Genomic DNA, 15538 nt, shown 5'->3' on the forward strand with positions numbered 1-15538 from the left:
GCATCACCACAATTGTCATGACAGATTATCCATTTTTTTTTTTTAAATATATTATTTTTTAAATAAAAAATATTATTTATTATTATAGATTATGAACATTATTCACTCTCTCACGATAAATATCACTCATAAGAAATCTATTAAATATTTTGTTACGATAGAATTTTTAAACGAGATTGATATTTGGTATAATTAAATGAAATTTTAATAAAAATAAAAATATTTTATGAGTTCTCATGGGATTGAGTTATATGATTAAAATAACTTATTTTTTTTTCTTTTCAAAACTAATAAAATATCATTTTCTCAAAAAACATTACATTTAATTCACACATATCTTATCGTATAATTGAAAAAATTATTCTAAAATATTTATATATTTAAAAATTATGTAAATTATTTTTTGTTCTTATGATCCTCGATTGTTTTTAACATTCAAAAAACTAATTTATCATAATTCGATGATTTTATCTTAGATTTCTTTTGATGAACTTTTTTTCATTATTTTAAAAATATTTAATAAAAAATTATTTTTTATATTTATAAATATTTTTTCTTGTATATCGTGTATAAACAATATGTGAGTATTAAATATTATTATATAAGAAAGATATTTAAAAATTTATAAGTAAAACAATTTTTTAAATATCAAATAATATTAATTTTAACTATCAAATCCATTTTTTTAAATAACATTAGCCAAACACTACTATAAAATTCTAAATTCATGGATTTCAAATTCAAATACAATTCCAATTTGAAATCGAATTCCGAACCTCATTTTTAATTATTTCAAACATAGTGTAAGGGGTAACCGCAACCCTAAATTTCTAAACTCAACTTGTGCAATTTATAAACTTCTCTGCACTATCCTAAACCGCAAAAAGCCAACTTTTTTTGGATCACACTAATTATCACAACACACTATCCTACACTTTTTATTCACTATCTATGTTTAAAATCTTAATTTATATAACATAATATAAATAATTTCATATTTATAAACGCTTTATGATCTTTAATATTTTTTCATTAATATATAATTATTATTGTTACAAAATTAAGACTTACAAAAACATAATTATATAAAGAAATAAAACACAACATAATTAAAACATTCATAATTAATAATAAAAACCAGTATAATTAATCGCATTCGTACATAATATTTGACTAGTTTAAAATTCTAGTTCTGATAGAACTATATATATTATTGGCTCCACAACTGAGAATACAAACAGCCTGAGCATCCTTTGTTGCCTCATACGCGACCAGGGGCGGAGACACTGCATTTTTCACCCGGGCTGGTCCATAATTTTTTTAAAAAATTTATATGTAAATTTTTTTATAATTTTGGATAAATTTGATATTAGTTTGAGTAGATCAATTTAAAATATTAAAGGATTTTATAGTTGAAAATTATAGCCCGGGTAGAATCGGATTCCTGGCTCTGCCACTGTACGCGACGGAAGATTTCTTGATTGACGTGGGGCTCATCGGCGGGCATGGAGGGGATGATCCAAATCAAATTTGTCCATGGAAAGGTCTGATCTCTAGATTTTGGTCCTTGGTGACCTCGGGATCGTATATGCTCAATTGAGGCCTTGTCTCCTAATAGACCTTTGCAGCTGGAGTCTCTCTTGTATCCTTCTTGAAGGCGAAACCCAAGATCGCTATTTTCTTGTTGGCAACTGTGTTGAACATGGATGAAACTATGCGTTGACAAATCGGGTCTTTTGATAGTCGCTAATCTTAATAACTTGTTTCCAATATTCTTCAACCTCGGGGAGACCATTGCACTCACGGATGTAAACTAGGTTGAGGATATCTTTCTGGAAGCATGAGCCCCCCAAGCCAACAGTAAAGTTGAGATGCTTGGGACCAATTCTTGAGTCTTTACCGATAGCTAAGCAACTAATTGGGTAACATCTGCTCCAGTAGCTAGCCTCACAGAGAGCAGAAAAGGAGACTGTCGGGAAGACAATAATACCCATATGTACATGTCAAATGTCAAGATTGTCGTGATTTATGTAGTTGAATGTTTAGTTACTAGACAAAAGTTCGATTCTCCGAGCTAATACCCTCCCGGACGAGTTTGTCACTACAGAATTTGTTCGTTGCGTTAGTTTCAAGTTTATGCTCTTTAATATAATGTCTTAATTTCGTGCATGCAAAGTACAAAGTCAGGCACATTTTCTATATTGAAGAGTAGCTTTGGAAATTTTTTTAGAAGACGTGTTGGTTGGCAAGATTTCAAATTGGTATATTCAAGCATGTAATAAAAGAGTATTTTTTTTAAAAAAAAATTATATCTTATTATTATATTTTTTGTTATCTAAATTTCGACCCAAATCAATTTTTTTTTTTTGATTGATTTTAAAAACCGATTCAAAACACCATCGACTAAAATCCAATTCAAACTGCGGTGTTTGGTTCGGTATTTCGTTTCAGATATTGATTATTTTTAATAATTTCTTGCATGTTTTTTATACTTATTATCATACATACCTCAAAAGTCGTTGTCACGACGCTTCAATTTAGTGTTCGTGAGTATCGAATCATAATTAATTTAGAAATATATATTAATCAAATTTGGCTAATAAATTTAAAGAAACCTAACTTAATGAAACATAAATGATTAATGTTAAAAAAAAAATCAAGATTATTATGATATGTATCTTACATTTTTGAGCTAAAAGTTTAAGAAAATTTACCATGTACAAAACAACCTTAATAATTTAGGCAAAAACTTGTGTGAGACGGTCTCACGAGTCGTATTTTGTGAGACAGATCTCTTATTTGAGTAATCTATTTAAAAGTATTACTTTTTATGCTAAGAGTATTAATTTTTATTGTGAATATCGATAGGGTTGACCCGTCTCACGGATAAATATTCGTGAGACCGTCTAAAGACCTACTCTAATATTTGTATATCTTTTCAAATATTTGATTCTTTCTTGATTTAAATATTATAATACAAAACTTTTGTGATGTTAATTTGTGATTAGAAGACAATATTAAATCATTAAACAAAATACGAAAAGGAGTGTATATGTTCGTACTGATTTCATTTGATAGTTATATTAAAATTATATTTCATTTGATAGTTAAATTATTTATAAATTGAATTAATATTCATTTGTATGTAATTATTACATTAAAAATATTTAATTATTTTACTCTTATGATTTCTGATTTCCACATCGCCTCGTAATTGATTTTCACATTTATAAACTGCATCTTCTCGAATCCGCGAAAATCGACGGTTTAAAATCGCCCAAATATTCAGCCAATAAATCCAACGCTCCTAAACTCAGCGCCACTCTACTAGCCGTTATGTGCAAGAGGATCTCCGCGCTCACGCTGTAAACCCTAAACCAAATCAACACACAGTGTTGAAATTCCTCTGGATTTTGAAATGTATTCGAGTTTAAATTCTTTGGGAGCAATTATTATCCCAAAAGAAACTGACAATTTGAATTCATCGAGATTTAATGAAGCATGTAAATACTCGGAGAATTTGAATCCGAATGTATCGAGAGCTATATTGAAGCTGTCTAACTCGTCGTCGATCAAGTTTGGGAATAGTGCATAAATTTCTGATTCCAGTAACCCTGATTGTATCACGGTGGATCAGCCTTTGGTGGAGAAGAAGATCGCGAAGATGAATTCGTGTTGCAAGGAAATGAATTCTTCGAAAGAAACTGCTTTTTGCAGAAAATCTAAGGGGAGTGGAAATGGGTGTCTGAGGGCTTGTCACGAGGACTCGTTTAACTGTGATGTTGTTGCGGGATGGGAGGAATTAGAGAGGCAATGTGAATTGTCTCGGATGAACGGCGAAAATGAGGATTACACAGAGAAGAACAGAGTGAATTCTGAGAACGATTTGAATAGGTGTAGGGATAGGCTATGGGGAGAAGCGAGAGGTAGTGTACCAGAGCTGGGATCAGGGAGGGTGATGCATTTGGTGAAGGCGTTTGAAGAACTTCTTTCAATTCACAAATTGAGGGATTCTGAGGAAGAAGTACAGGAGGTGGAAAATACACCGCAACAGCCTCTGAAGGTTTGTGAAATGCAGGACTCTTCTCTCTTTCCATCAGAATTTTTCATCTCATTGAAGAGCTTAGATCTGCATTCACGACGATCTTGCTCATTGGACAGCAGCCAAGAGAGGTTGGTATGGTCACAGAAACTTAGTTGGATTCGATGATTGTTTTCTAGACGAAACAAATTATCAAGTTTCGGGTCTGAAGAGATTTTCTGTTTTTCAAATTGCAGCCTTTTAACTAAAACTTCTGCTGGCTGCAGAAGAAGCTGGCTAAGCGTGAGAGCTATCCACCAAAACTTATCCTCTGTTAGAATAATGGTTTTTCTTTTAGGTGTCTCATCCATTTTTCCATTTCTGTAGAGCCCCGAATCCATTGAAATGTTTTCTAGACCACATCGGAGGAGGAAGCCTAGAACAACTTCTCCAAAGCCTTTCATGCTCCAAACTGAGGTTCGTGTTTCAAGATTTTTAAGCATGCCCATGATGTGAAGTTCAGTTGGTGGTCATTTAGTGACAGTCTGGAGTATTTTTTTGCACATAGTGCAGTTTTTTATGATTGATTAACCCGTACATTCCAATTATCAATGATAAGCATCAGGCAAAACTTTAGCCCTTCTATTCTTTGTTAATCATGTTACTCTCTGTCGAACTGCTAATAATAATTTGAAAATTGCTCTACATGCAGGAAAGAGGAAAAATCAAAGAGAAAGAATTCATGAAGAAATTGCAACAGATGATGAAGGAAGAGGAGAAGTTGCGGATGCCAACCACTCAAGGTCTTCCTTGGACAACAGAGGAACCAGAGGTAACTCATATGGACTTTCTTCTTGGTTTCACATGTCTTCATGACTTTTTTCATGATAACTATGTAAAGTATTATGCCTTAACATAACGTCTAAATATTTGTTAATATTGGTCATATTGTCAAGTGATCGTGGATAAAATTTCCCTGATTTCATGTCAGTTTGCAGTTTTCTTTTCACTATTGTAAGGGGTAAATTCTGAACCTTAATGGCATATTTGAAAAGAAGTTGATTCACCGGATTTTTTTGCACCTCAGTGTGTGGTGAAGCCTCCAGCCAAAGAGAATACAACTATGTGAATTATATTTTTTTTCACACGTCTTCTTGACTTTTTTCATGATAAACATGTGAAGTATTATGCCTTAACATAGCGTCTAAAGATTTGTTAACTATTGGTCATCTTGGCAAGTGATCGTGGCTAAAATTTCCTAGATTTCATGTCAGTTTGCAGTTTTCTTTTTTACTCCTGTAAGGGTAAATTTTGAACCTTAATGGCATATTGGAAAAGAAGTTGATTCACTGGATTTTTTTGTACCTCAGTGTGTGGTGAAGCCTCCAGCCAAAGAGAATACAAGACCTGTTGATTTGGTACTGCATAGTGATACTAGGGCAGTGCAGCGTGCTGGATTCGATCATAAGGTACAATCTTCACATATCGAACATACTCTGCTGCCTTCCTTTTCACTAAGATACATATATGAGTCCAATGGTACGTGGCATTGGGACCAGAAAACTTGCTATTGGTGTCAATATGAGCTATTTCAGTGTAGTTTTAATTTAAAATCACAACCTCGGTAGTCAGACTTATGTCTTACAACTTTGCTTAACGAATGGGAAATTTGTCTATACATTTCAAACCAGAGTGGACTCATTGAAATGAAATAAGCTTAAAAATAAGCAAATGATTTCTCTAAATAAGTATGTTTTCACCCATTTTCAGGCTTCAGCTATATCTATATCCTTAGGGGTTTAGCAATACTAGGTTTTTATCTCTGATACAACTGGCGCTGTTTCGTAGATGGCCAAGAAAATTAGCCTACTTGAGCACTACCGGATGGAAAGAGAGAAACAGCAGAAGGTAACTAAAACTGCAGCAATCAACTTTGACAACACAATGTTAATATTTTCAGATTACGAATTTCACTTGCAGCTAACAGAAGAAGACGAGATCCGGAGACTAAGGAGAGAACTCGTTCCGAAAGCTCTACCCATGCCATATTTCAATAGGCCTTTCGTACCCAAAAGGTAAACTGCATTAATTTAAAAAAATTCTCATCCGACGCGCTCCCATCGAAACTGCTATTTAAACTCAAGCTAGATGTAACACAATGAGAAGCTATCTTTGGATTTCGCAGGTCTGCCAAGCACCCTACTATACCAAGAGAACCAAAGTTCCAGATTCCTTTATACAAGATGAAGTCTCTCAAATCTTTGGATAGCTTCTGTTTACACCAGTGAATGGCAAAAATCCAGATTTTATTCTTATTTTTATTCAGATTAAAATTGCCAAAGGAAAGAAATTTTGATTATATAAAGAACTAACGTACACACAATTCTTATTGATCCTTTCTCGATTTCTTACACTCCCATGCGTCGAGTTTGACTCAATTATCAAGAAAAATCTCATCAACTTATTCTTCCATATGATTCAAATCTTCTTAATCTCTTCAATTTCCTTTAATCAAATGGACAAAATCTTGAAAATTCTTGTGAGAGCTACCCCCTTCCACACACAATCCAAAGCCTTTTTCTGAAGCTCAAAAGCCCTTCTCTTCATTATTCATCACTCAGAAGCTGCTCCACCTTATTCTTAATCTCTTCCTGTTTAATTATCCCACTTTCATCTTTATCCAGTCTCAATCCAACCCTCCAGTAATAACAGATGTAGCTCATTGATGAACTGATAGGCAAAGTACGGCCAGCAAAAGAATCGCACCCCGTTGCTCACACCCTCCATCGTTGAATTCCATCCACAATGGCTCACGAAGCTCGACACAGAAGGATGCGACAGCACCTTCTGTTGAGGCGCCCAACCGACTATCTTCCCGCGATTCTCGACTCTTTGTTCAAATCCTTCCGGGTAGGATTTACCCGTGTGTTCCCTTACGACCCATAGGGAAACGGCATGTTGGTGCGTTCCAGGCCGAGCGCCAGTTCCTGAAACCGTGTTTCATCGAAGACGGTGAAGAGCTCCCGAATGCAACGTAGATGACGGAACATGGTGGCTGTTTGTCGAGTCAATCCATACAGGCGGAGTCTTCGGGCCAGAAATGACCCACCGTTCTGCCAAGCTGATTGCTTGCGAGAAGAGGTCCTATGGCCGAGCAATTCGGGACAAAGACGGATCTCCTATAGGGTTATGGTGAGCTGTAACCTCGGGCGGAGCAGGGTGGTAGCTCGGACGGTACTTCATAAAATTTTGTTTTATTTTTTAATAATCCGAAGTTTTATTTGTCAATATTAATACAACTATGATTTGAAAAATTTTAGCCCGAATAAAAATTAAAACTCCCGAATAAAAATTAAAACTCGGCTCAGTCGCTTGCTGTAACCCACCACAACTTTTTTTTTTTTTTTTGTTATGTTTATATAGAGATCTAAAATAATCAATAATGTTGTAAAATTTTTACATTTGTATGCACTTAGTTTCTCTGGATTTTTTTCGTAAAATTAGTCTCATTGACTTTGGTCTGTCAAATCTCAAGCATAGGTAATTATGTGTATTTATTATCTTATTACTTTAAATTAATGAAATTCTCAAATTGATTTCAAAATGTATTGTATATAAAATTTATTATATTTTTTGATAATATTATATATTTACAAGTCCTCCTTAATTTTAACTCATGAATTCGTCCCCGATTCGAGACATGCACGAGTGCTGCGGGTTCGAGCTCATGGGAGTTTGTAGGGCCGGTTAGGTATGATATATCGATTTTTTTCAAATAATACCATATATCGTACCGAAAAAATTTCATTATCAAAAAGGAATATTGATATCGTATCGAAATTTCGGTTTACCGAAGCTTTTTGGTAAGAACTGTATGAAATTTCTAAAAAGCCCGACACAAAAAATAAAAATTGAAATATTAAGTGAACCAAACAATATTATATTATAATTTTTAAAATATATAAAAAAAATCGATATAATTTCGGTATATATCGAAATATTCGATATAGCATTAAATTCGATATGTGAGTTATTTTGCAGTATGGTAAGTGCAATATACCGGAACGATCGGTTTTTTTTCGTAACCCTAGAAGTTTGCTGCAGATTTTGTATCTAATTTTAGAGAGTAATATAATATAATCCTTATCGAGAATTATTCTGTCAAAATGTGAGAAATTATCACACATTAACGTCTGATGGGGAAGAAAATAAAATTGGATTTGGATAAATCTCTTGAGTCCCAATCTCTTTTTGTACGTCTGGTTATTATTATTATTAATGAAAACCATTTATAAATTTGATCCTTTTTTGTAAATAAAGATATTTGCATGAAAATTTAGATTTTCATTAAATAACCTTTTTTATCTCGTTAAAATAATATATTGTTCAAAAAATATGTTATTCTTTTTATTTAAGCATATAATATTTTATTCTATAAGAAAAGTTTTTGAAATTATTGTCTATATACGAAATTTTTAGTAAATTTGGAGGAACGCATATGATTTACAAATGAGAAGATATGAATATTAACAAAAGGTGATGTATAACATCTGAAAAAGAATTTCCCGTTCCAACTCCGAACAAATCCGATTAATTTTGGAAGGATTCCAATCAATCTAATGAAATCCCACCAAACTCTTCCCGATTACAATTCAATTTAAAATCACATTCTTCTTCACAAATCCAAATTCTGAGATTTATATAATTTTATCAAATCAGAGTGAGTATACAGAGTTAAAATGTAGCATGACCATTCATTTAGGAGTAGGTCTATTGTGAGACGGTCTCACGAAGTTTATCTGTGAGATGGGTCAACCATATCGATATTCACAATAAAAAGTAATACTCTTAGCATAAAAAGTAATATTTTTTCATGGATGACCCAAATAAGAGACCCGTCTCACAAATACGACCCGTGAGAATGTCTCACACAAGTTTTTACCTTCATTTAGTGTGGGCTCCGCATATTTTGTGGGGGCCTCACACGAAATGAATAGCTGATGCGCAAAATTTTTCTGACTGTCATCAAACTGAATTTGACATGGAAGTTGATGACAAATTGTAAAGGTTGTTGAGCAAAAAAGTTGAACAAAACAACAAAAAGGAACAATCAACAAGTAGAGGGCACCAATTTTCCTTGAGGTTGAAGGGAAATGGAAGGGAATTTGGAGTGAAACTTCCATCTCATTTGTGGGCATTACCAAGCTTTTCATCACATGTCCAACACACAAACTCAACAAAAAGTAGCTTTTTCACAAGTAGGGGGTGGCCAATTTCAATTATTAGATTTCCCAATCTTTCCCCATACCACACCCTTTCTTACAAATTATTTAAACATTTTAAACCATTATTTTCCTTACATTTCTCTCACATTTCATTAAAAAAAAATTAAATCTAACATATAGTAGAAAAATCAAATATAATTAATGAATAAAGTAGAATCAAATGTTTTCTTGTAGTTTTGTGGGTAAAGATTGATGGGCCCAAAACCAAGTCAACTTCAAAAACTCATTGCAATAGTGTCTGGGCCTTGGGCCCACCAGCTCCATTGACGGGCTAATTCATTGACTGACCGGCTAATGGTCCAATTATCACCTCCCCACATTAAAGGTATATTAACTTTGGGTAACTCTCAACAATATATTCAAAATTCGGCGGAAGAGATGGTTATAGTTTATCTAACATTGAGTTTTCAGGTTGGGCTGGAGTAGATAGATCACGAATTTTTATCTATGAGACGGGTCAACCTTACCGATATTCACAATAAAAAGTAATATTTTTTCATGGATGACCCAAATAAGAGATATATCTCATAAAATACAGATATCGTGAGACCGTATCACACAAGTTTTTGTCCAGATAGATTTCAAGATTTTAAATAATTTTTTATTCAAATATGTAACATCAAAAGATTCGAAAATTGGGCTTTTACTTTTGAAAATTGTTTTTAAAAATTTGTATGAACCAAAGATTCGATTTCTTCTCGATGGATTTTCTTAGAATCACTTTAAAATTATATCAAACATAATATTATTTCATATTCGTGTATTAAATTTCACTATTAATCTCATCATCCAAATTAAGCGTGCCCAAAATGTACAAGAAATCTAGAAAGAATTTTTTAAAAAAATGAATCATTAAAAAAATTTAAATATAACAAAGTTCGATATAGAAAAATGAAGTGACTAGGAAGGTCCAATCTGAAGTCATCATAGTCCAGCTTGATCAAGAAAAAATTCTTTGAAAATTTAAAAATGGAGGGCATTAAATTTTTAAATTTTTTTTTTATTGGAAAAAAAAGAGAGAAACAAAAAACAATGACAAGAGAAGACCAAAGAGAAACAATGAAATTGCGAAGCAACGCGTTTTGTCAAAGGAGAACAAACAAAGAGCAACCCCACTGTTTCCTCCTCCCTCTGTCTTTCCTCTCTTTGCTCACCTCGGTGGACTCTGTTTCGCGAGTACAATTCGAAGAAAAAAACTGATCCCAGAATTAGGGTTAGGGTTTTTTTATCGCGCTCCATTACCTGATTCCAAGAAAAAGTTGGAAAAGCGAGGGTCCGAGCTTTTCTTGGGGCTTTTTGAGGACCCCTTTTGGTTCTTCAGCAATGGGTTGTCTTTCTTTTCTTATGATATCGCATCATCTTCACAGGACGTTGAGGGTTTTGGTTTTCCTATGTGTTGTCTTGTTTTCAGCTCAGAAGCGAGCTGTTTGGGGCTCCGATTCGGATAAATCCGTGCTCTTGGAGTTGAAGGATTCACTTTCGGACCCTTCTGGTGTGCTGAGTAGCTGGAATTTGGATAGCCCGGATCACTGTGCGTGGGCCGGGGTTTCTTGTGATTTGGGTTCCCGGGTCGTGGCGCTGAATGTTTCTGGTGGAGGTAATTCTTTGTCTTGTGCTAGAATTGCTCAATTCCCGGTGTACGGGTTTGGAATTAGAAGGCCTTGTTTGAAAAGTAAAGGTAAAATTTTGGGTACACTGAGCCCTTCTATTGCAAAACTTACTGGACTCAAGATTTTATCTTTTCCCTTCAATGAGCTAAGTGGTGAGATTCCCGTGGAAATTTGGGGTATGGAGAGTCTTGAGAATCTTGACCTTGAAGGGAATTTTATCTCAGGCTCTTTGCCCGCTCAATTTAATGGTTTGAAAAATTTGAAAGTTCTTAACTTGGGATTTAACAAGATGTTTGGGGAGATTCCAAGCTCTCTATCCGCCTGTGTTGCTCTTGAAGTTTTGAATTTAGCTGGGAATCAGATTAATCGATCAATTCCGGCGTTTATTGGCAATTTTAAAGATTTAAGGGGGCTTTACTTGTCCTATAATATACTCAATGGGCCGATTCCCCTTGAGATTGGGGATAACTGCAGGAAGCTTGAGTATTTGGAGCTTTCAGGGAATTACTTGTCCGAAGGTATTCCTAAAAGTCTGGGAAACTGTAGTTGGTTGAAAACGCTTGTGCTATTCTCAAATATGTTGGAAGATGTTATTCCTAGTGAACTTGGTCGGCTGAGTCAGCTTGAAGTGCTGGATGTGTCGAGAAACAGTTTTAGTGGCACCATACCATCTGAGCTCGGAGGGTGCTCAAATTTATCTGTCCTTGTGTTGTCAAGCTTATGGGATCCTCTTCCAAATGTCGCAAGTCTTGGAAGTGGTCTTACAATGGAAAAGTTGGCAAATACTGGCAATGAATTTAATTTTTATGTAGGTACAATTCCAAATGAAGTTACTAGTCTCTCTAGCTTGAGGGTTGTCTGGGCACCTCGAGCAACTCTTCTAGGAACGTTGCCTGTTAGTTGGGGTTCTTGTGACAACTTGGAGATGTTAAATTTGGCTCAAAATTTTTATTCTGGGCATGTCCCCGAGGGGCTTAGCAGTTGCAAGAAACTGCATTTTCTCGATTTGAGCACAAATAGACTCAGTGGTGAGATCCTTGACAAAATTCCCGTTCCTTGTATGACTCGGTTTGATATTAGTGGGAATTTTTTGACTGGTTCGATTCCCAGATTTAATGGATCTTGTACACCGGTGCAATCAATATATGGGGAATCTCAAGATCCTTATGATCCATCTGCTGCATATATATCATATTTTGGATATAGAACTCAAGTTGAAACTTCTTTGCCATTTTTTGAAGATGCTGGTACTTTCCCTGTGATTCATAACTTTGGTTCTAACAACTTCACAGGCCTTGTGCAGTCAATGCCTATTGCATCTGAAAGATTGGGAAAGCAAACGGTTTATGCATTTCTTGCTGGCGGCAACAAGCTTACTGGTTCGTTCCCTGGAAGTTTTTTCGAAAAGTGTGATCAAGTGAGAGGTATGATTGTTAACGTCTCTGAGAATTGGTTATCTGGCCAAATTCCAATAGATATTGGCACAATGTGCAAGTCTCTGCTGCTCCTTGATGCTTCGGCTAATCAACTGGTGGGTGGTCTTCCTTCCGGCATCAGTGACTTGGTGTCACTTGATGTTCTTAATTTAAGCTGGAACCGTTTGCAAGGTCTGATTCCTATCAATCTTGGCCAGATAAAGGATCTCCGATGCCTTTCTTTAGCTGGAAATTCCCTGAATGGTTCCATCCCTGCAAGCGTTGCACGGCTACACTCTCTGGAAGTTCTTGACCTGTCTTCAAACTCTCTGTCTGGTGAAATTCCTATAGACCTTGAGAATTTGAGGAACTTGAAGGTTCTCCTCCTGAGCAATAACAAATTTTCTGGGCAGATCCCGGCAAGGGTCGCAAATATAACCACTCTGTTGACATTTAATGTGTCATTCAATAATTTTTCTGGACCTCTGCCTCTGAATAATAATTCCATCAAATGCAACAGTTTCCTTGGGAACCCTTTCCTCCAGCCTTGCCCTTCGTTCTTGTTAGCTTCGCCACCTGCTGATCAGCACAGAAACTGGCAAAATGATGCTACTTCTCCATCATCAAGTCCAAATGGAACAAGTGAACATGGAGGCTTCAACTCAATTGAGATTGCTTCTATAACATCAGCTGCAGCTATTGTATCTGTTCTTCTTGCTCTTATTGTTCTATTCGTATACACAAGAAAGTGGAAACCACGGTCCCGAGTAAGTGGAACTGCCCGAAAGGAAGTGATCACCTTTACCGACATTGGTGTTCCACTAACATTTGATATTGTTGTGCGTGCCGCAGCAAATTTTAATGCAAGCAACTGCATCGGCAGCGGAGGTTTTGGTGCTACATACAAAGCTGAGGTTGCTCCAGGTGTCCTGGTTGCCGTAAAGCGCCTATCATTGGGACGTTTCCAAGGTGTTCAGCAATTTGATGCAGAAATCAAAACCCTGGGGAGGCTTCGCCATCGAAACCTTGTTACTTTGATAGGATATCATGCCAGTGAAACCGAGATGTTTCTGATTTACAACTATTTACCAGGTGGAAATCTTGAAAAGTTTATTCAAGAAAGATCCACCAGAGCTGTCGATTGGAGAATACTGCACAAAATTGCTTTAGACATTGCAAGGGCACTCGCCTACCTACATGACCAATGTGTCCCACGAGTTCTTCATCGTGATGTGAAGCCAAGCAATATTTTACTGGATGAGGAGCATAATGCCTATCTATCTGATTTTGGACTAGCTAGGCTACTGGGGACTTCTGAAACTCACGCCACAACGGGTGTGGCAGGAACTTTCGGGTATGTAGCTCCAGAATACGCCATGACTTGCCGTGTCTCTGACAAGGCTGATGTATATAGCTATGGGGTTGTGCTGCTTGAGTTGATTTCCGATAAGAAAGCTCTGGATCCATCCTTCTCTTCCTATGGAAATGGGTTTAACATTGTCACATGGGCGTGCATGCTTCTACAGCAAGGCCATGCCAAGGAATTCTTTACTGCTGGGTTGTGGGATCCGAGCCCGCATGACGATTTGGTTGAAGTCTTGCATCTGGCAGTTGTTTGTACTGTCGACTCACTGTCGAGCAGGCCAACAATGAAGCAGGTTAGTAAAACGGCTTAAACAACTTCAACCTCCATCTTGTTAGAAATGCAGAAGAATTTCATTTTATTGATACGGAATGTTAAAAAGTTCAATTGTATTTGTGACCCGGCGCATTTATGGGAGAAGTGGTTTTGGTTGTCTTCTTGGGGCTGCTGTCATTATTGAATTTTTAGCTACTTGTATATTTTAGTGTAGCTTTTACCTTTACCCCCAAATTTTTTTCATGCCTGAGTCTTAGATTAAGGGGGGATTCATTTACTAATGTTCTGCGGAATGAAGCAGATATTTGTTTATGGTGCTGTATACTTGTATCCTTTTTCTATTTTTTTTCTTGGTTCAAGTAAAATAAGAAAGATTAGTGTTTTTTTCTCTTTTTTGCAAGATTTCATCCCATGATTCCCAGCCTGTGAAATCAACACTATTTATACATAGAAGGCCCAATTTCTTGCATTGCAGACGATGTTTGGTTCTGATGCCCGAGTAAAATAACTATCAAGTAATTTCCCAAAACATCATTAAAAGTTTGAGGTTGTTTGACAGGATGGAATGAGTTGGAAATGAAATGATCATTTTCAATATTATTCTTCATTTGTGTTCTTTTGGAATGAGAAATGTTCATGAGAGTAGACATTCTCACCACTGTGGTTGAATATATTTACTAATCTCCAAACTTTTATATATTCGTATTATATATTTATATAAATGGTTTTTTTTTTAAATTCTTTTTATAATAAATATTTATAATTTATTTTTACAATATAATTTTAATTATAGAGAAATATTAATAATAAAAAAATCACAAGTTAAGAATAAAATAAAATATTATTTTATAATTATATATAATAATATATAAATAAAATAATAATGACAATAATTCTCATTTGATAATAATTATAGACAAAAACTTGTGTGAGACGGTATCACGAGTCGCATTTTGTGATACAAATATCATATTTGTGTCATCCATGAAAAATATTAATTTTTATGTTAAAAGTATTACTTTTTATTGTGAATATCGGTAGGGTTGACTCGTCTCACAGATTAAGATTTGTGAGACCGTCTCACAAAAGAGCTACTCCTATTCAAAATAACCTACTCCAATTATAATAACAATAATAATAAATTGAATATTAATAATTAAATTAACAATAATAAAAAAAATATCAATATTAAATAATAGATAGATAAATAAATATATAAATAAAATATTGAATAGAAATTAATGATGATGATGAAATAACAAGCAAGTTTAGAATACTTATTAATTAAATATTTTAATTGTGATATGGTTTCTTTATTAAAAATAATTGTATTTTATTTGTTTTCTTTTTTTTATATCAATCATAGAAATTAAATAGATATCATTTCATTCTATGATCCATTCAGTTTTTATTAAATTTTATTTTATCATACCAAGCATGGCTTAAGCCTATCTCATATGAGTCCGCACAAGTATATTGTTTTGAATAGGAGTAGGTCTCTTGTGAGACGATCTCACGAATTTTTATCTGTGAGACGGGTCAACCCTATCGATATTCATATTAAAAAG

The 15538-nt window shown here is 34.8% G+C and overlaps 2 protein-coding genes and 1 pseudogene across 3 annotated transcripts; 2 read left to right on the forward strand and 1 right to left on the reverse strand.

Annotated features, from left to right (window-relative positions):
* The first annotated feature begins 3318 nt into the window (after positions 1 to 3318).
* Positions 3319 to 6392, forward strand: LOC142531360 (microtubule-destabilizing protein 60-like). Of its 2 annotated transcripts, XM_075637461.1 has the most exons (8): positions 3319 to 4173; positions 4279 to 4324; positions 4409 to 4498; positions 4734 to 4853; positions 5392 to 5490; positions 5870 to 5929; positions 6002 to 6096; positions 6207 to 6392. In XM_075637461.1, exons 1-8 carry the CDS (start codon positions 3665 to 3667, stop codon positions 6307 to 6309), a joined length of 1122 nt encoding a protein of 373 aa, XP_075493576.1. In that variant the 5' UTR covers positions 3319 to 3664; the 3' UTR covers positions 6310 to 6392. The 2 variants fall into 2 exon arrangements, with proteins under 2 accessions (XP_075493576.1, XP_075493575.1); XM_075637460.1 differs by having other exon boundaries at positions 5870 to 6096.
* Positions 6393 to 6627: 235 nt separating this feature from the next.
* Positions 6628 to 7205, reverse strand: LOC142530653 (UDP-glycosyltransferase 83A1-like; annotated as a pseudogene).
* Positions 7206 to 10331: 3126 nt separating this feature from the next.
* On the forward strand, positions 10332 to 14416 carry LOC142530409 (LRR receptor-like serine/threonine-protein kinase RPK2). Its single transcript, XM_075636241.1, is given in 2 exon segments — positions 10332 to 13992; positions 13994 to 14416. Coding segments are annotated over 2 exon segments (3402 nt in total). The 5' UTR covers positions 10332 to 10629; the 3' UTR covers positions 14033 to 14416.
* The last annotated feature ends 1122 nt before the right edge of the window (positions 14417 to 15538 follow it).

The sequence above is a fragment of the Primulina tabacum genome, chromosome 17, assembly GCF_025594145.1.
Source record: "Primulina tabacum isolate GXHZ01 chromosome 17, ASM2559414v2, whole genome shotgun sequence".
Classification (NCBI taxonomy): Eukaryota; Viridiplantae; Streptophyta; class Magnoliopsida; order Lamiales; family Gesneriaceae; genus Primulina; species Primulina tabacum.

What these genes read in the sequence shown, in the direction of transcription:
- LOC142531360 (XM_075637460.1), top strand. Translation starts at nt 3,665, where the DNA reads ATGAATTCGTGTTGCAAGGAAATGAATTCTTCGAAAGAAACTGCTTTT. An exon ending in CTTTCATGCTCCAAACTGAG is followed by an intron (nt 4,499 to 4,733) that starts GTTCGTGTTTCA and finishes CTCTACATGCAG; the next exon opens with GAAAGAGGAAAAATCAAAGA. An exon ending in AGGCCTTTCGTACCCAAAAG is followed by an intron (nt 6,097 to 6,206) that starts GTAAACTGCATT and finishes TGGATTTCGCAG; the next exon opens with GTCTGCCAAGCACCCTACTA.